At 40.7% G+C, this 20786-nt stretch overlaps 2 protein-coding genes across 7 annotated transcripts in view; both read right to left on the bottom strand.

Annotated features, from left to right (window-relative positions):
• Nucleotides 1-14556, bottom strand: part of LOC144023262 (BAR/IMD domain-containing adapter protein 2-like) — a 129857-nt gene extending 115301 nt beyond the window's left edge. For 5 of the 6 annotated variants that reach the window (XR_013284514.1, XR_013284516.1, XM_077528527.1 and 2 more), the window contains exon 1: nt 13725-13912. Coding sequence is in view for 3 of the 6 variants with exons in the window: in XM_077528527.1 (XP_077384653.1) it covers nt 13725-13796 (72 nt within the window). In the remaining 3 variants the exon portion in view is untranslated. The other variant, XR_013284515.1, reaches the window with a different exon arrangement.
• A 152-nt stretch (nt 14557-14708) lies between these two features.
• On the bottom strand, nt 14709-20460 carry LOC144023313 (charged multivesicular body protein 6-like). The gene is made up of 7 exons (XM_077528610.1): nt 20239-20460; nt 19665-19774; nt 17208-17295; nt 16386-16472; nt 15771-15836; nt 15403-15483; nt 14709-14898 (listed from the first exon to the last, which is right to left on the bottom strand). Exons 1-7 carry the CDS (start codon nt 20302-20304, stop codon nt 14776-14778), a joined length of 621 nt encoding a protein of 206 aa, XP_077384736.1. The 5' UTR covers nt 20305-20460; the 3' UTR covers nt 14709-14775.
• Nucleotides 20461-20786: the final 326 nt, after the last annotated feature.

Here is a 20786-nt window from a genome sequence, read left to right as displayed (position 1 = left end):
CTAGCTGATACTTCCGCCTGAAGTTGTTTGCCTTTTCGGCCGAAAACTTATAAGACCAAAGCATTATATACAATAAATCTGATATAGTTTATTGTAATACTGATTCATTTATTGCGTTTAAAAAATGGGAAGAGAGACATCAACCCTATTCTACAGTAACTTTACACCATGTGAAGAAATGATCACAGCTATTCTTTAAGGGAGAGATTTTGCTAAGACTCTTTTGTAAGCTAATTTAAGACTTACAAGATTTTCAAAAATGAGGCACATCTGCAATACAACCCCCATTTGCTTGAGACTTTTATCAATCAAGTGCTCGACAGTTTTCACATTTTACAGTGATTAACTGTTAAATGTTACTTAAAGTTGAACCTGCAACTGATAATATTTAATATTCATGACCCGGCAACAGGCAATGTTTAAAGTACAAGGCTCCACTATGGAGTTTTACGGCTTGGTTGAGTCGATCGAATAAATCACTTGAGTCTGAACAAGTGCGCTCTAAAAACGTTAATGGTACTCGTGTTTAGACTGGAGGCAGCCTGCGAGGCTAGTCCTCAGTTCTCCAAGTAAACACGTCCATTCTAAAGAGCAAGAGGGAGAAACACTTGTTTTGTTGAAGCACTTAAATGGAGACATGAAATACTAAAAAACAAAAAAAAAGTTCTTAGATGTCTTAATAGCTAGTCTGTAACTTGCTTTCAGCAAATTTCCCCCCGGGATCATGAATTATGGTACACTTTGGGCAGACACGCCACAGACAAAAAAATTGAAGTCAATTTTCAATAACATGCCCACATTAAAAGACGACCACTTGGATTATGGTGGTGAATGTTTAATCTTTTTTAAACTCACTGTACTCACATCCTAATTACATTTAAATGACTAAGTTACTACATTTGTTTGCTCTGTTGTCATATGGCCAGTGTGAACGACAGCACCCCCACTCACTCACTCGCACCCTCAGGCAGGCATCAGCCACTCGGCAAAAGCATCCACTGGCACCGGTTTCCACAGCAACCTAGACTTATTTGTCAGCTGTGGTTCTCCCACCATGCTCACTCACTAGCATGGACCGGCGGAAAAACAAATGAACCACGAAAAGGAGGCGGGAGGAAACAAACAAATAGGCTAACGTTGCTGTTTTCGCTTTCAGGCTATCAAATGCAACAAAAACACAGCGTTAAGACTCATTCACACTTTTCCACGGCGGCTTTAGAAGTTGTCTTTTGATGAATTATTGATGTAGCACGCCGGGGTTATGAAAAATAGCATGAATGTCAAGTAAATCTGCACTGCAAATACGTTCAAGACATTGAGATGCCAACTCATTTTATTGCCCACAAGCAATTCTTTTATGACTACAAACAGTTTATCATCGTCATTATATCACCAGCACAATCTAATAAGATCGAAGACTTTTGTTTGTATCTCTTTATGATAGTTGCCATTAAACTGGAATTTAAAAATTACCAGGAAGGGTCCACATGTGGCAATCACCATCATTAATACTGTGTAGGGAAATCTTTTAGTTTGGATCGTTTGCCCCAAATGTAAGATAATTATTTTGGGGGATGGCAGAAAAGCACTACCTTTGTCTCAGTGAAGTGCCTCAACTCACTTCAACAAACTTCCTTGGCACTAAGATGCCACAAGATGGTGGCAAAGCGCTACTTGTACACAAAGGGCGTCTACAGTGGCACTCGGGACCACAGCAAAGGGCAAGATCATGCTTGGTGGCTGCAGGAGGCAAAATTTAGTATCGGTGAACCGCAGCAATGTGAAGCCACCGTCCGCTGCCGCGACCAGGGTGAGCATCTGCCCCACGTAATTACAGCCTCCGCCACAGTAATTAGAGGCTATTTCAACAAGGATGCTGAGTTTTCTCCATCACCCCCCCGCCTTGCTCTGTTTCAGCACCTCCTTCTCTCATCCGCCCCCACACAGTCTATATGAAGTAATGATTGGGGGGGCAAGGTAAGCCATCAAACTCATAAAAAGAAATGTGGTGACGACTCAGTGGTGAGTGTATACAAGTGTGGTGTCTGTCCTTGAACAAGCAGAGATGGATAAAAAAGAAAGAAAGAAAGAAAGAGAGAGAGAGAGAAAAAAAAGGACTGTCTGTAAAGCGTCCGCCCCCGGCCATGCAGAGGAGGTGGGCGTGTGGAGCAGCAGTCGTCCTCGCTCTGCATCGGGAACAAATGTGCTCTTCCGCAAGGCGTTGAGGACGAGTTCCTGCGGCGCATAAAGCAATCGTTTTAAGCCCACCCCACCCCACCCAATGACAACAGCAGGCACCGACTTGCCCAAACACTCGACACTCAGGCTGGCAGATGCTCCGGAGCCATTTTCAACTCCATTAAGTGCTCCGCGAGGCCCTGATGATGTAGTGCGGGGTCAAGAAAGTGATGGATGTCATCAACTCAACTCAACTCAACTCAACTCTATTTATAAAGCGCTTTAAGAACAGGAGTTGCTGTATACAAAGTGCTGTACATAAACAAACATCTGTTTTGCGGAGAACAAAGCAAAACATTTTGAAGTGTGAATACAGGTTTTTGTTTTGTTTTGTTTTGTTTACAAGTAAATACATTTTACATCAGTAAATAAGAAATAGTGAATAAAGATATAAATAAATACATAAATAAGTAGACTAAACGTCAAACTCATAGATACCACAAAACACCAAGAACAAGTCTCATGGTGCGCCAAAAGCCAAAGAAAACAAATGTGTTTTAAGACATCACAGTCTTGCATCCTGACTGAGGACTCCATACTCAACCATACTTCAAAACTGGGCTTTCAACAGTTTTTGGGTTGAGGGATCCTTTCGGGCGGAGAACATTTGGCGAGGACCTAATGCTAATAAAAGAGAACTGCACTCATGCTATGGAAATTGTTGTGTTTTCAAACATTATATCCTCAATACAGAGGCGCCTTGAAATAAGAATGCCTTGACTTACAAGTTTTTTTCTTGTAACAATGCCTTGACTTACAAGTTTTTTTCTTGTAACAAGCCATAATTGCTTTACATTTTCATTCATTTCGATGTTTAACAGAATGGAACTTCATCGTTGCCATCTGATGTGCACTGCATGCACTCACAAGATGGCTGCAGACAAAAAGAAACTAGTTTACAAGTTGGGCCAACTTAGAGCGGAATCAGTTTTTCATTGTATTTCAAGAAAGAATCAAAGGGTCAATGGCACTGAACATTGCCATAGACACAGCACCCATGCATACATAATTGATATGTTGGAAAATTTTGAGCCAAGTCTTGTCATATGCTGTCAATTTTCCAAGGTGGCCTTGCCGCACCTGGACAATTGACGAGTTCAAGTGCACAAGCAGACATGTAGCCTACCATTTACACACAACTGGAGTCACACCTACTAGCATTGTTCGATCTTGAATCCTAACTCTCTAAATCCAGAAAACTCCGATGGTAAACCTGTCCAAAAAGGTTTTATTTCAGAAAGTGTCGTAACACATTTTACTGCAGTGAGTGTTATCTCCTTTGAAGCCAATCATGAACCAATGCCTAATTATATAATGACAAAACTGGTCACTCATCAAATACTGTATGTCCTCAAACATGCATGCGTCCATGATTTCTTGTGAACTCGTTGCTAGTATAGTTTCGATTGAACTTCAAGTGAGCGTAAAATGCCTTTGAACTAGGGGTGGGCGATTCTTTAAAAATAAATTAACGATCTCGATTTTATCGCGAATATTTATTTATTTTTTTACATATTTTTAGACTAATCTTCACATTTCTGAACATTTTTGTAAATTTTAAAACACATTTACAATGCATATAAAACCCGAAAAAAAAAGAAAAAAAAAGAAAAAAAAAAAAGACATCTTAAGCCAACTAAGCTTTCTTAACAGGTTTCAATTGAAATAGTGCAATTATAGCAGCTGTGGTCGATATCCTCCCAGACTACAGGAGGCAGTAAAGAGTGCCAACGGTGTATGAACAGCGCTACTTAACACCACAATAGAAGTTGAACATGTTTTTTCCTCAATAAACTAATTGATAAAATCAGTTTGGGATGAGTTGGTAAAGTAAATAAAACACAGAATTGCAGTAGAAAACACCGTTTACGACAGCGTTTGCTCGTCCGCGACTCCGCGTAGTTTACAAATTCCCGTAGGTGCGCGTGTGGGTAATGTGGAAATGTCGCGGCACGGGGAGAGTTGCGTACCCGTCGGCTGTCGGGTAAGGTTGCAAGGTGGCCGGGCCGCGCTGGCACCGGCGGGGGGGCGTCCCCGCGCCGGCCGCGGCCCCAGGCCAGGGGGGAGCGCAAACCGAGCTGGCCGGCCCGGTCACCTCCCCGCGACCGCGTGGCTCTGGGCCGCCGCGGTCGGAGCTCCCGCGAGCGTCCGACTCATCCGCGGCCGCGCTCGCCCTCGGCCTTGTGTTTGTTTGAGTAAGCAGAGGGAGGAAAGCATAAACCAAGCTTGAGCCCGCATAAAGTTGAACTGTATAGAATGTGCCACAGTCGATCTTGCCGATCTGTCAGCTTTATGAGATCGTCAAAACATGAAAGTTCTTAACGATCTAATATCATCATATCGCCCACCCCTACTTTGAACTGGACTGTATGAGACAGTCCAAGAAAGTTTAAGTCGCAAAACTCATAAGTGAGAATGCGGTTTGCAGTTGTTCAATTCCCACCACTGTTTAATCACTTTTAAACAGGCGGTTGCTAACCGACCGTTAAATATGCACTGTTCAAAACCATGGTTAAAAATTATACATTAAAATAGATCAAGAGACTGTAGTCCTGACACTCATCTAATTGTATGCAAATTGCAAAGGTGAGAGATTTACATGAAGTCATAAGCATATCAGAGCTTTTAATGTGTGTGCAGTACTCACATGTAAGGTATGGCAATTCCTTAATGACAAAATTGAATTTTTTTTTGAGAACCCTGGAGTTATGGCTTAAAAAAAGGCAAGAAAGCAGGGGAGTCGGGGGTAACAAACAAACAAAGCGGGTGTACATTAAACCAATTACTGCTGCTCCCTGCTCTCACTTTAAGTGCGTTTCGAGCTGACGCACACAAGAAAATCTTGTAGAGTATTCGGCACTGGAGCCGCTTGCCAACCGCAAGCCTTTTGGCACGCTGACATGACACAAAGGCGCGCGTAAGAATAATGGCGCGTTGTTGCTAAGAGACCACCTGTTCCCGTCTCCCACATGAGCTGCTGGCGAAGCGTCCTCCCTCTCATCATCTCAACACAACGAGTTGAGTTGGACTGACAGAGGAGCCCATTATGAAACGCACATATCACTCCCTAATAGAGCTCACATGAATTTTGTTCAGAGGGATTGGCCTGCTGGTCAAATGGGATTATACACACAAATAGTTAACTGTAATGTAAATCTTGTGAGAAAATGTGTCTGCCAGCAAGCTATTATTTACTTCAACGGTTATGTAACCATGTCCATGGGCCACATATCCACAGTATAGCATAAAGAAGTGCTGCCTCCAGGAGTTAAAATGCTTTTAGTCTTCAAGAGGAATTACTGCATCCCATAGCGGACATCAAAATACAAGGGGAATCGCTAAATATTTGTGTCCAGCTGAAAGCAAAGATGAAACCGTCTCGAAAAGGAGAACGTGTTCGGCCAGCCGGCCGATAGTGAGTAGAAGTTAGAAACCGTCTGCAAGTTGCGTGTTACAGGGGCTCAAGTTAACAGCAAGTCACCATTGACATTGGTCACTCTGGAAATGTAAGTTGTGAACGGTCGCTTAACATCCGGATGACTTTTGCTACATGTCGTGTGATCAGCGTGCTTTAGCCCACATTAGGAGAGACCCAACCCAACTGCACATGGAATGACATGAAACCTGACATGCTGAAGGTTACTCCAATCAGAACTGACACAGTATTTGGCCATACCATATCAGACGGTCTTATTCTTGCCCATTACGTCAGCAAACTCTCATTCAAGTGAACAAAGGCAACTGTCGTTTACGCACCAGATACGTCATCACGATCACGTGACCATGATAATTCACCAGGGTATGTTTTTATTTTGATACTTAAATCGGTTAAAAAAAAAAAAAAAGATTCAGGGAATAAGATGCCAGATGTATTTGCACTTTTACTCTTTATACACAATACTAGAAAATGAGTTTGAGTTCTTTTAACAACCCTTTCACGCATAAGGGTCAAGGATGAGACTACTCACAAGATTTATTTGTGGTATTATTTTGGATTTTTACATTAATCGCAGCTTGTAGAATTGACAATAATCAGCTGTCTGTGATAAAACTGAACAATGAGACATTTCCAAAACCTTTAGCAGACAAACTTAGTGAAGGATTAAGAGTATCACATGCCTCCCATTCCAAGCTAGCATCCGACATGCATTTGTTTTCCTTTCATAACACACTGGCAACGTCTTCACTGTTCCAGGCCGTGTTGACATTGGGAGTGGCTTCATGGGAAAAATGAATGTTGTCCCGAGGGCTGATCTAGACGGGGCACACCTTAATATTCCCTTACCTGCCTGGGTGTGTTTGAATACCTGCGCCGCCTGAATCAGAAGCATGCTAACCTGAGGAGCTAACGGAGGCCGCATTGTGCCGCACAATCCTATTCTTCTCCTTGTTGGGCCCGATTAATCTTCTTGGGTCAAGCGCTCAGACTTCATCCGCAGGCACGTTAAGAGGCTTGCGCTTCTTGCAGACGCTCGGCCAAACCCGAAGCCAGCTGGTGGAAAAAGCACACACGCAAGTATACAGGCTGCGTCCACACCAACATGTATTTTTAACAACGTGCAGTAGATTTGGTTTTGGTTTGGGGATTTTCCTTCTGCACGTACGTCAAAGTGGTCTTTTTTCTTTCTTTCTTATAATCTCATTCCACACATATGATTTCAATTTTCCATGGTTGCACACTTCCTTCGGTTGTTCACCTGGCTAAAAGGGCCTCATTGCTTATGGAAGAAACTATCACTTTTTTGCTAATTTTTACATCCCATTTAATATACACATTTATTGATGTGTATTTTAAGGCGCACTCTGGATTGTCCCTGGGTGTGATTGTGAGCGTGGATGGTTCTTCGTCTCTGTGTGCCCTGCGATTGGCTGGCAACTATTTCAGGGAGTACCCCGTCTACTGCCCGAAGACAGCTGGGATAGGCTCCAGCACCCCCCGCAACACGATAATGGATGGATGGATGGATGTTCAGGCCAAAACTGTGATTCATCCGTCCAAAGACAAAAATTAGTGCAGCATTGTCCTCATGGTGAACAATCATTGTTTATATAAACGAGTTGAATAGCACGAAGGACAGGGATGAGACATTTAATAAACGCTCTTTGTTTATAAGCACTTGAATGCATCGCCCAATAATGAGCCTGTTGAAGGCTTGCTCATGGTTGATGCAATCAATTGTTGATGTGTGTTGCTTGGCTTCAGCTATTATTTGTGTTGTTTTGAATCTCATCCAATCACGTACGTCAAAAGCATTAAACATAGATTCAATAAGATTGTATTTTACATTTAATGAAAATGCAAACATGGATGTACTGAAACACTGGCTGTTCAGTTGCTTTCTTTAGACTTGATGAAGCAGTGCGGCTCTTCGCCCAATGTTATTCTCGTACGTTCTGCTCCAATTAGTCTTCCCCTGCAAATAGCGAAAATCCACGACTAATTGATGTCCCAGCTCCCCAATTAGCTTTATAACTGCCTATAGATGCCACAAGTTGGTGCCAAAGCACAGCTTTTCTACTTGACAAGGTTATGGTCTGTCTACATGAAGCTCCTTTCAACATAGTTCCTTGTCACCACTGTCAAGTAGGGCTGCTACAAACGACTATTTTGCTAGTCGACTAATCACCAACAGTAGTCACGATTAGTCGACTAATCGGATCGGATTGTCAGCCTCCTTAAATAATTGCCCAAAGTCTTTTTTCGACCCTTTTTTCCTCAGAAAACCCCAAAAACTGAAACACATCCTGATTAAGTATTCATTTTAGGGATATAATTATATATACATAAAATAATGAACTATCTGTTCAACTAAGGATGTAGCCAATTTTAGCAAAAGTGGCCAGCAATTTCTTTTTTTTATTTTTTTTTATTTTGACGACTGAGGCCAATATTTTTAAGGGGTTGACAAGCAAGAAACTACTCTTATATAACCAGCATTAGCATATAGCTTGAATTTGTTAAGATATATGTACAAGTTAGTAATAAAGATGGTGACAGGTGAAAGGTAACAGAATAACAGTACATTCAACTTTTATTAAAGTGCAGTTTGTACCAGAATTCCTTGTGCAATCCAAAAAAGACAATTATGCCGATAGTACAGTTGAACTTTTAGCTCAAATACTGTTGCCTTTAACATTTATAACAACAAATGTTGAGTGCATTTGAAAATAAAACCAAAACTAAATAGCAATTAGTAATATGAATACAACAAATATGTAAACAATATAAAAAATACTTTTGAGGCATGCACGTTGATGGCTTCATAATAAAGCTCTCCAATGAAGTGGAACGGAGTCTTTTAGCACTGTAACGTAGCGTTAAGACATCGTTGCCACATTTACTATTCAGCCATAAAATTGCTGTGTTACAGGCCAAGCGTGGCCCTTTAAGTGCTGTAGTGCCGCACTTTGGCGCACGAGGGCGGTGTTGTTTAGGAAAGAGAAGGAGAGCAGAAGACCTTGTGTGTGTCTGTCGTTGAGGAGTGCTAAAATAAAAGTTTGTGTGAAACAACGAAAACGAGAGTCTGCCTGCTCAGTCGCCATACCATCGGTTAGGAGGTCCCTGGGCAGTAGAAGAGGACTTAAAAGCTGTAACCAACGTGGGCACGTTTTATCACACAGTGTGTGCTAAATGAACGTCCACGTTAGCACTTAGCTACGCTAACCATCCAAATAACTTACAGTGGCTGAGATGACTGTCCCTCGCCGTCAGAAGGATTCGACAAAAGGTGCTTCCGTCTCAACTGCCGTGAGAGGCAAGGTCTGTCTTGCATATTTTACATTGAACATTATTCGCTTTAGCGTCTTTGTAGAAATGTTCCCAAACTTTTGAAGTCCGATGTCGGTTAGCCATGAGAGCATACTGTGTGTGTACAGCTAGAGCCGACGTCACGTCTGACCCGGATTAATGCTACTGCGCATGCGCATCTAGTAAGAGCAGGCAGGAGAACAAGCGGTTGCGGTATTTTTGGAAGAAAAAACAAATATAAAGCTGATATATATTATGTAAAACTGACTAGTCGACTATTCATATTAGCTGTCAACGCTTTTGGTCGTCGATGTAGTCACAACTAGTCAACTAATCTTGGCAGCCCTACTGTCAATTACTGATTTTTTTTTATTAGACAGGGCTCTGGCATATCAACATGAAGCTTACTTCACTCCAACATAGTTCTTTGGCACAATGACGCCACAACATGGTATCAAAAGCACTACTTTTTATTTTAAACAGGGCTTTGGCCTGAGCACAAAAATTGACATTTAGTTCAGTAATACAGATTACTATGCCCATATCTAATGGGAACAAAAGGTTCCAACCAAACTTAGTAAACTAGTGGTTGGTTAAGCTTCTGTCTGCGAAATATTACAGCATACAAAAAATAAAATAAGATAAATGCTTTTACAGCATAACCACGTCATGACTTTAGCAGTTGATACCACTGGGTCAGCTCCCACGCCTCTGCAGCTGTCAAATGCTATGACAGGGGATGCCTTCCCCCCGCAACACAGGCTTTAAACACACCATCTGCAACCGTTCTCCAATGTTCAGCCCCTGGACACTTACAATATGATGGAAACTATCAGAAGAATAAAGGACATACGGAGGGTGTTCGCTTAGCGACGTTTGATCAACTGAGCACATAAATAGCCTCCCGACTTCCCCCGACGCCTCTAAAAAGAGGCACCGGTCCATCACTCTCGGCTCATCTGACCTCTTTTCTCAAACATGTCTGCTCCCTGAAGGACAGCCGGCAGCCTCACTCGTCTACTTTGGCCTCAGCTATTTCTCCAAACTTATTAATATAGGTACATCCATTTTAATATTGACTTGTAATATACTTGAGAGATGACCCCCAGGTACCTGTGAAGGGTTGTGATGGGAGATTCCATTAGATATATTCAGTGTAGTCATCATTATTACTCACTGGTATGTTCACTTCAAGTTTAATTTGTTCTGTGACCGTGCGAATAACTTAAATCTCTTGGTCCTCAAATCAACATTCCCCCATTCAAATGAAGAGCAATGATTTTGAAAAATAGCACTGTAGACTATAATACAAACTAACATATAGTCATAAAATACATAGAACGTAAAGAATTAAACATCACAAATTCATGACACTGTGCAGCTCCTTCTTGTATGCATGCCATAGCCACCAGGGGGCAAAAATAATACATCCAGGGTCATCCAGGCAATTCTGTGGTTTTTGTCAACTTCTCACATGAAATAGCCTGTGCTAACATTACTGCGCAAGGGTTCTCTAATATCCATTAGCCTTGTGACACAATGAGCAAACACCTTGTACCCTTTACAATGCTGGCGTGATAGTTGCAGGAAATGGGCCCTATACATGTAGCTATTGCTATTGTAGCTATTGCAAAAAAAAAAAACACACATTTGGAGCTAGAAGTCATTTGCCACATTAACAATGTATAGAGTGTATTTCTGATTAAAGTTATCTTCATTGAAAAACAGTGCTTTTCTATCAAAAATAAGGACATTTCTTGATGATCTCAAACTTTTAAACGGCAGTGTACATACTGTACATTAGGGGTGTGCCAAAAAAATCGATTCATAAAATAATCGAGATTCTCATTTATTAATCGAATTGATATTTAATATCCAAAAATGGACTTTATTTAAATTAGAAATTAAGAAGAAGGGGAAAAGGCAGTTGTAGCCCACATGCTGTTTTTGTGGACAAAGGCACTTACAATACAAAATTAATAAATGTTTAAAATAAAAAATAAAATAAAAATAATAATAATAAAAGACACTTTAATGTCTCTATTTGTCAATTTGTCTTGCAAAGCAGACTGGAGTAGATCATGACAATGTTGTGCATATCTGTAAATTGAAGCAGAAATCATTTGTCAATCAAATAATTTTGAATCGAAAATCGTTTGACTCGAGAATCGAAAATCGATTCTGAATCGAATTGAATCGCGAAACAGTCAAAGATTCCCAGCCCTACTGTACATCCACACATAGGCCTACATCCATCCATCCATACATACATACAGTATGATAGTTGCTTTAATGATGAAACATGAAGACATACAACAATATCATCTAGCGTTACGTGCCTGAAGCCCATTTGTAGGTCAAATTTTTGCTGGCAAGACAACTGCATAAGACAAAACAATTACAACAACAAAATGTTGAACTAATGTACAAATGCAAGTTTTTATACATTCTTAGATCTTTGTTCTAGTTTTACCAATGACTGCTTCTTATGGACCTTTCCACCATTACATGACATCAATGTACTGCTGGGTGGCAATTAACCTTTCCTGTGCGCTATTTGTGAAGTACACAAACCCCGAGAATCCCTCTTGTACCAAGCTCGCTGATTTTCACCGATCTGAACCACTGGGCCAATCACAAAGCAAGATTGTGTTTGTAGGGGGCGGGATATGCGGATGTGATGAAAACAACAAGTGCCATGGGAAAGTAACAAACCTAACATGGACCTAATTCATAGATGCTGCAATTAATTCTATTCTCACAGAATTACTTAGAGTTTACTTTTTTTTTCTTTTCTGAGCAACATTAGTAGTTAAAGGTGTACTTTTTTTTTTTTTTGCTGACAAACTGTATAAACTGGTGTCTACTCATGCTGTTGGTCATCATTTTTGACATTTTAGTGCTGTTTGTAGAAAGTTTGAATTTGGGGCAAAAAGCGTCTGTTTGGTGCCATCTTAAGTTTAAAACACAAATTTGGTTGTTTGTCCTCTCATTATACGAGAAGTGGCCGACCACGTCACTTGTGGACCGTGACGTAGCGGCCCTCACCTCCCAGTTGAGTTGAGACATGCAGAAGTTGCGTATTGCTCAATCAGCTTCAAGTACTGTATTGAATGTCCTGCATTTTCCAATCAAATCACACTGGAACAGTCCCAGATTGATTTTGTGGGTAACTCCTTTGACTGATTCACATGATCAATCTGGCTCTCTTGCCAGGTTAGGGGGCAAAAGCTCTGACAGCACCATAGAAAGGCTGTGTGAATTTCAGTTGAAAAGAAGAAATTTCGTGGGGCCAATTGCGTCCATTGGAGACGGGAGGCCGTCTGTAATTTACATTTCTATAGATAAATTGGTGGAAATTACATCATGCTCACTAACAGACTGGCTAATTAACTGACTTTTCTGATGCTCTGATGAGTCTGATTTATGGCATACACATGCTCTTTTGAAATGAATCAAATGCTGTAGAGCTAGCATTAGCTATAAGCTATTATGTTTGCTGAATTACTTAAAGACAAACCAACCAAACGTTACATAGTTATTAGAAAACTGATTCCACAAACCTGATGATGGAGGTTTGGTTCCCTTTTGCACTTTTGGAGCGACTACCTGTTTGTACAACTATTTAGAACAACATTAGAACAACATTTTGGTGGTGCAACACCAAACGCAACAGTTTTTTTTTTTTTTTAAATACCTATTCACACGCGTGGCCTACTTCTTGTAGACCACATACATGGGCCTCTCCCAAGCGGAGGATCGAACCCACACCAACCGACACCAAAGGCAAGTGATGGTTCCACTCCTCCACCTGGAGCCCCCCAAACGCAACAGGTTTAGTTCAGGTCAGCATTACTTTCTACATACCAGGAAGTATTTTGTTGCCCTGAGTGGTTGTTCGTCCCTATGTGCCCTGCAATTGGCTGGCAACCAGTTCAGGGTGTACCCCGCCTACTGCCCGAAGCAGGCTGGGATAGGCTCCAGCTCCCTCGCGACCCGTGAGACGACATGATGACGCTATGCAGCCCTACACCACTGCAGAACCTCATACCCAACAAAATAAACTGGTTTGACTATGCCCATAATTATGAAACGTTAAAGCATCCAAAAATTTTAGAAACAGCACTTCTACACCCCCATAGTCAATACTGTTCAATTATAGGCAGAATTGTTACTCAATGTCTATAGTTTATATAGTTTGCAACATTGCTAAGTTATTTTGCAAGAAAGCTTCTACGGGCCTTTTTTTTTTTTTTGTATGCAGAACAGGTTTGAAAGTTGAAATGGCCGTGGGACAAATGTTTACTTGTTGCAACAGAGAGGGACAGAAAGAGGCCCAACCTTCACTTGAACTCCTGGAATGTCTCCCATTTGAGCAGGAAAGGTGTGCGTGTGCGTGTGGTGGGGGAAATGTATTGAAATCCTCAGTGTGGCGAGGGGCTCAGCTCTGCACTTTGTTGGACAGGTGGGGAATAGGCTAAGTGGATTGGGAAATAGGCCTTCATTATCAAATGGATCGTGCACGTCATGGTGCGCGTGCGCGTGGTTGTGTGGAGAGAGAGGGAAAAAAAGAAGAAGAGGGGATCAATGAATCAATTGCCGAGTAGTCAAACATTTAACCAACTACGAAGGGAGCATTCCAAACACATTGGGGGAGGTGGCCGTATAATGTAGACAAACTAAAGTGTGTCACCTGCAAACGCAGCGCACAAACTTTATTCATTAAACAGCACCTTACCTTGTAGACATTTTCCGTCACTCGGTGAACCTCGTCGGTGCGAGACATCGTGCTATCTTCGGCCAGGACCATAAAAGATCTTTCCTCCAAACGTGTATCCGCGTGAAAACTGTAGGAAATGGACAAGTGGAAGAGGAAAATGGGAGCTGAGAGACGATGTCACACTGCCGAAATCCGACTGCGACTGAACTCACCTTCCTTCTCAACTCACAGCTGACAGCCGGCCGGTGCCTTCAAGGACACTCGGTTTTCATAATACTTCCACGTAAGACAAACATGTCAAACTCAACGCGACCAGTTGTCCGGCACTTTAATTACAACACGTGCTTTTTAGACGTAAATGTCACGACGTTATTCACGAGTGAAAACAGAAGAGTGATTGAAAGCGTGATAGGATTTTTCTTACACCGTCCATGAACGCAGCATCCTCCTCCAGTTTAAGCGTGCATTGCGAGCCGCCCACACATTTTTCTTTCAGTTGACTCCCAGTGAAGTCCTTTACCGTGCTGTACGCACGTCGTCACGTTTTCTGCTCAATCTATTGTATAAGCGGTCAAAACACACGTTTTATTATAGTGTGACACTGGAATGTGCGGTCTTTGTAATATTACAAGGATATTCAACGTTAAAATAAGTGGTGTGGAAGTCCCATTATTAAGTACTACTTTTTTTTTTTTTTTTTTGCTTTTGGTACAACCACATAAAAGACTGTTTTTAGTAATTGTAATTAGTGGAGGTGTGTGCAATCAGGAGGGAGTCCCTGTTTCACCTTTTTTTTTTTTTTTTTTTGATAAATGGTCTAGATGCATATTAGCGACATCACGCTTTACGTACATATCGTCAAGCGGGGATCCTCCCGTATTTTGTCACAACAATTTAGAACAACAATGCACCATGTATAAAACGCCTGTTTAGCGTCAGCAGTGCAAATAACCTTAACAAAGACCGCCCCCTTGTGGAGCAATGAGTTTACACGTACACATGTAGGAATGTGAATGTTTTATTCCAAAGACTGTAGAAGCCAGTCATGATGAAATATGGTATTAAAACATTATACTGAAAGCATTTCTCCTTCCATGTTCTTCTTCAGTCTTCCGTTCGGTTCTTTGCTAGCAAGCTCTGGGACATCTGGTAGCGGTTCTGTCGGAACCTCTGGAAGTGTGACATCTTCTCCCTGTTTCAAGACAAAGCAACAAAAAATATATTTATATGCAAATGTGCTTCAGCGGCACGAGCCTTTCCCACAGAGACAATCACAAAAGTTGTGCTGTGTGTCAAGAGGAGACAGAATAATGGCACGTTGTCAAATCCGTTTGGATGGCACTAAAACTGTTATTTCCACAATGATGCACGTTTTAGGTTTGACTTGCTCTGATTCTACACAGTTAAGACGCACTCGCAGTCGGACCAAGTGAGTGTTGCGACACTGGATTCCCAAACATTTATTATTGTATGTAAAAGAAAAAAGGTGAGTTTAATCACCTAATTAATGCCATTTGTGTGAACTGCAAGCGCACATGTACACAGGTTTGTCCATGCCTGCACCGCATTAGTTGTCAATTTGTGCTTGCATGTTAATTTAGGCTCATAAATAATAAGAAACAATTTATGCCGCAAATAATGAGAGCATCTTCTCCAAGTGTGGTGCTACATTGTGGTAATAAATACTTTACAGTACCTGAGTAATGGCTTCCAGCTCAGCCAATACGGCGTCCTCGTCCTCCTGTGTCAGCGCTCCAGCCAACATTTCATCGATTTGCTGCACCAAGAATATGTTACACAATAAACAACAATAAAAAGACATGACAGTTCATTGACATGAACTTATGTTTATGAAGTAGATTAATCGATACTTTCACCACCCCCCATAAACTCCAGCATAACAGATGCCAAGTGTTTCTCACAACAGCATCACACACAGCAAATGTCGTAATCTTTTTTTTCTATTTATAAGCTGAGGAGTTTATTTATTGGCTGGGATGGCACACCTGACAATTAATTGAGGTCGGGCGCCAATTTGAGCGGAGGTCAAAAAGGAACCTTTACCTTCTGATATTCAATCGATTCATGGGTCTCATCCAGGATCCGCTCCACATCTTCTATAGACATGATCTGCCACAAATGAGGAGAGATGAAATTAGTCAGTCGGCCATTTACTGCAAAAGTCAGAATTTTAATTGAGGAAAAAAATCACTGAAAGAAGTCCACGTTGTTCAGACAAAAAGTTGTAATATGAAGTCTAAATTTTTATTAAAACAATACTACATGAACTTAATATGACAAATTACAAAGTCTGAATTGTTACTGAAAAATATTTGACATTTGAGTCCCAGTGTGATGCGAAAAAAAAAGCAGTGGAAAACGTGTGAATATTAGACTTGATTTTACTTAAAAAAAAAAAAAAAAAAGACTGATTTTAAATCAAATGTATGTTCAAATTACATATACCATGTGCGTGTGTGCGCGCATGAGCATTGTGCATGAAAATAAAGCATATGCGGCTTCGCTTTTAATCCTTTAATCTTCCAACAAGGTGAGCCAACACAAACCATCGTCATCAGCACAAAGTGAAGCTTTGGTCGGAGTCATTAATTATCATAAGATATTAAAGAGTGGCGGGGGGGTTTATTTTCAATAGAAGAGTTTTGGTGGTGCATCTACCTGGTGCATGCTCTTCAGACAGTCATTGCCTACTTTCAGCCCCTCAATAACTTTCATCTCAATTTGCATGAACTCAATATCTTGAACCTGCGGACAAAAAATTTCAAAGTGAGAAATCCACTCAAATGATTCACTTGTCTTTAAACAAACACTGGGACAGCCACTTGAAGGGGAAGTCCAACACCCCCAAAATTTCTTGACAATGTGTTTTTTATACAGCCCTGCTAGTCGAAATAGTGATCAGACGTCAAGCCGCTTTTTTTTTTTCGCCGTTGTGGCTGCGCTAAGGCCCATTTTGGGACGCGTGACGTCAATGTCTGGATCTCTATACCGTATTCTGGTGCTTAATATTGTATTATTAGAAAAATATGAGTTAAGTAACAAAATCCAGCAGATTTTATCTATCGAGTGAAAATGACATCACAGTTGCTCAGGTCTCAGATAACAACCAATCACAGCTCAGCTTCATAAAACAGGTGAGCTGTCATCTTTAGTCGACGGTAAGTGGCACAATGGCCGCCCCTTGAGATGGATAAAAATGGCTGGATTTTGCTGCATAACTCAAATTCTACAAATGTAATACAATATTAATCAATTATGAATTTCCTGTATGTTCTATTAAGTACATGACTGTAGAGTGCAATTATTTTTATGAAAGAAATATTACATAAAAAAATGTGCTGTTTATATTTGAGGGACTGGAATTGCATTTCCATTCACTTCAATCTGATATACTGATATATGTTTTGAGTTCTGAGCGTGGTCACAGAATGAAATTAAACTCATAAGTCAAGGCACCACTGTGATCGTGGGAAGTCGTACCATACGCTCAAGGTTTGAGATCTGGTTTTCCGTCTTGTCTAGCAGCTGATCCTGATAGCGCTTCTTCTTAAGGAGCAGCAGAGCCTTTCTGCAAAATAAACAAAGAATAATAAGTCTACACATCATAGTTTGAAGAATTGCACACACAAAGAGAGCCAGACCACTGCTTGTTATTGCCAAGATGAAGACATTACGTGAATACAGTTGTAATATACACGGACCCGTCGCCATGGGCGGGCCTTGGGGGTCCGTGCCCGCCCTGTCAGTCAGCCGTACCCGCCCTAGCAAGATGACTCACCAACTATTCGTCCTATCAGTCACGTAAACTTGCGCCTTCTGTTTTAAGTAAAGCATGGCGTGCCAGCCAACCACATACCTCCTTTCAAGTTTGGCTGTGATTGACAACTAAGCCAGCCAATGACAATCAGGATCAGGAGGGATGGGGTGGGGTGGGGGGAGACGCGCGCTCTGCAGACGTGCCTTAGCCAAATCTACGTCCGGGTAGATCGTGCGCATTTGCCGGCTGGCGCTGGCATAAAGACTGAGCAGTGAGCACGTCGTGCCGCTTTAATGGAAGCCACCAAATGCCAAACCTCGATCCAGGATGACACAGTTGACATCAATGGGAATCCTGAGTCCACTGGTTACGTTTACAAGTAAGTGTCAAACTTTTATTTTAATTAGTCAAGCCACACAGCACGGATGAATTGTAGCAATACACAGTATGCTGGTAACAGACCCAAGCAGTCACACATACACAACAACAACTAAGCAGCATAAAATTATTTATCACTAAAGCAGTTGCAGTACAATGTGAGTTGAATTCTCTTTTTTATTGCCAAGTTTGTTCATGTTGATGACTGTCACTAAGTTCTAATAAAAAAAAAAAACAGCACTTTACACATCCTTTTGGATTGATATTCTGCTTATTTTTTCACTGAACCCATATGTTGTTTCTGTATATCATCGACATAACTCAACCTTATTTCTAAATCACTTTAAAACAGCCATTGCTGCATACAAAGTGCTGTGCATGGAATAGAAATTAGTCTTTTAGTAGACACAAGTGAAATAAAATAACACAAAATAAAATTAATTAGAGTAAATATAAGTAGATAAGTATACACGCAAATAAAATACAAAAAAAAAAAAATCTGTACAAGTATAGAAATAAAATAACACAAAATACAGAAGGCACCATAAAAAAAGTAAAATGATGTGAAGTCTCATGCTGAGTCAAAGATCAAAGAATAGAGATGTCTGGCAAAAATGAAAGGAAATTTTGTCCATATCATACAGCCCTAATCCAACACGCAAATGAAGGCAACTGCTAGCCAATTCCAGATAGAAGGGGCTGGGTCACAGAGTCATTCATTCGGACATAGTTGTTTACAGAAGTGAAGAGTGGATTTGTTTCAAATGAACTTTTGAGTTGAATAAATGCAAAATGAACTACACATTTTTTTTTCAGTTTGTCTTTTAGATTTCAGAACGAACTGCCGCTTTTAAGTGACAGAAAATATTTCTGAACACTTTTGCAGTTGTCACAATGCCGCTGTTCAACCTGATGAACATTAGATTTAGGTTGATAAAGTGTGCCCCCCCCCAAAAAGGTAATGCCTCACCGACAATTTCTTTCTGGTGACGGGTCTGAATATACATAATTTCACAATCAACTTTAATATAAAAAGTTGAATGTTGTGAGAATAAAGACATTGTATTTCAAGAAAAATTCTACTGATTGTCAACATTGCCACACCATTCTAAACGCAGCAGTCTGTGACCCACAAAACAACTTGGAAAATGTTTTTACAGGGTTCCTGCAGTAGAATGAACAAATAATCAATAGTTCATACTAGGGGTGTGAATTGCCTAGTACCTGACGATTCGATTCGTATCACGATTCACAGGTCACGATTCGATTCGATACCGATTAATCCCGATACGAATTTATAAGTCGATTGTTGCGATTTTTTTTCATTCAAATTTAGAAAATACTAATCAGTAAGCTTGTAGAGTGTAAGATTTATATGAAAATGTATTATTTATTTATCTGAAATTTCAGTCTTATAGAGGTTGTAGTCTGTTTCATGTTTGAACAGCATTAAAATAAAATATTAAGGCTTAATGTTCCGTTCATATAACATTCTTCCATGCTCAAGGTGTGAATCCTAACCCGAAGTCAGACGTTTTGTTGAATATTTTTCCATTAAAAATGGAAGTTTAAAAATCGATTCACACACACACACACACAAAAAAAAAAAGGCAATGATGATAAGACGTTGAATCGGTAAGACGACCGAATGAACAATGTTGAGCTCTTAACAAAAAAAACAAAAAACAAAAAAAAACAAAGATTTTTTTTATTGAATCGATTCGAGAATCGCGCGATGTAGTATCGCGATATATCGCCGAATCGATTTTTTTTTTTTTTTAACACCCCTAGTTCATACTTACTCTTTTCTGCCATCTTTTAGCAACTGCTTGGCCAGAAGTCTCTCCTTGTCCAGCTGGAGGGTGATCCTCTTTTGGTACTGCTTCAGTTTATCTCTCTGCTGCTTTAATTGCTACCAGGCGACAACAGTCCAAGTATGTACACACTGTTTTTAAAAAGTCTACACACATCTGTTCAAATGCCAGGTTTGTGAAATAAATGAGACCGAGATAAATCCTTTCAGCAGCCCATACTGTTAGATGTAACTACAAAGATATCTGAAAAGCCTCCTATAAAAGCGATCATCTTTATTTGGAGTTCATCAAAGGAAATTTGAAATGTGGCATTTAACATGAGTTTGAATGTAATTAGTTCATTTTGAAGACAACACATCCACAACTATATCAGAATTCGCTTAACATTTGAACAGGGGTGTTTACACTTTCTATATCCACTGTACAGTATATTAAGGAACAGTATTTTGACACAATTCCATTCTGAATGTCAGGTCGCCTTTATGATGCTAAAAACATGCTAAATGTTGCTAATGATAACGGAACTGCAGGGCTAATCGGCTTTCCCCCGCTCTGAACTCACCAAGACGGCTTTGTCTTGTTCTGTCACACGGGAGGGTCGACTCTTTCCCCCAAACACGTTTCCCATTCTTTAGAAACATCCCCGCCACATTGTCATCTCCTCGGCGGACAAAATGTGAGTCTCTTCGATGTTTTTGGTCATGACAAACCGCAGACACCGCGCGGCCAGCCGCCTAGCAAGCCGTCGGCTGGCTTGTTGCTACGTCCTACGGCAAGCGACGAATGCCAGTAGACCACACGCCGCGAATAACCAAAAGTTGACATAATTCAGACAAATGATCAAAACGTTTTTTATGTCATGCATAATTATGGTAAAATAGTACTACGAAATGTAATATAATAATATAATAAAATTTGATGTGTTGATGTTATTTGTTTTCATTAATTCATGTATCAGGAGTCAGGACCCTGGACAGCAACTGTGATCTCCTGTCCTCGATATACGACGAATTCCAAGCAGATTATGGGTGGTGTATGCATGGCATGCATGGTGTGGACTGTGGAGAGTGAAGATAGGATGGGCGGTGGGGTCTTCCTAATGAGTGGTTT

This window comes from Festucalex cinctus, chromosome 1 (assembly GCF_051991245.1).
Source record: "Festucalex cinctus isolate MCC-2025b chromosome 1, RoL_Fcin_1.0, whole genome shotgun sequence".
Lineage (NCBI taxonomy): Eukaryota > Metazoa > Chordata > Actinopteri > Syngnathiformes > Syngnathidae > Festucalex > Festucalex cinctus.
Note: the sequence above shows the minus strand (reverse complement) of the source record. Positions and strands in the feature narration are given on the sequence as shown.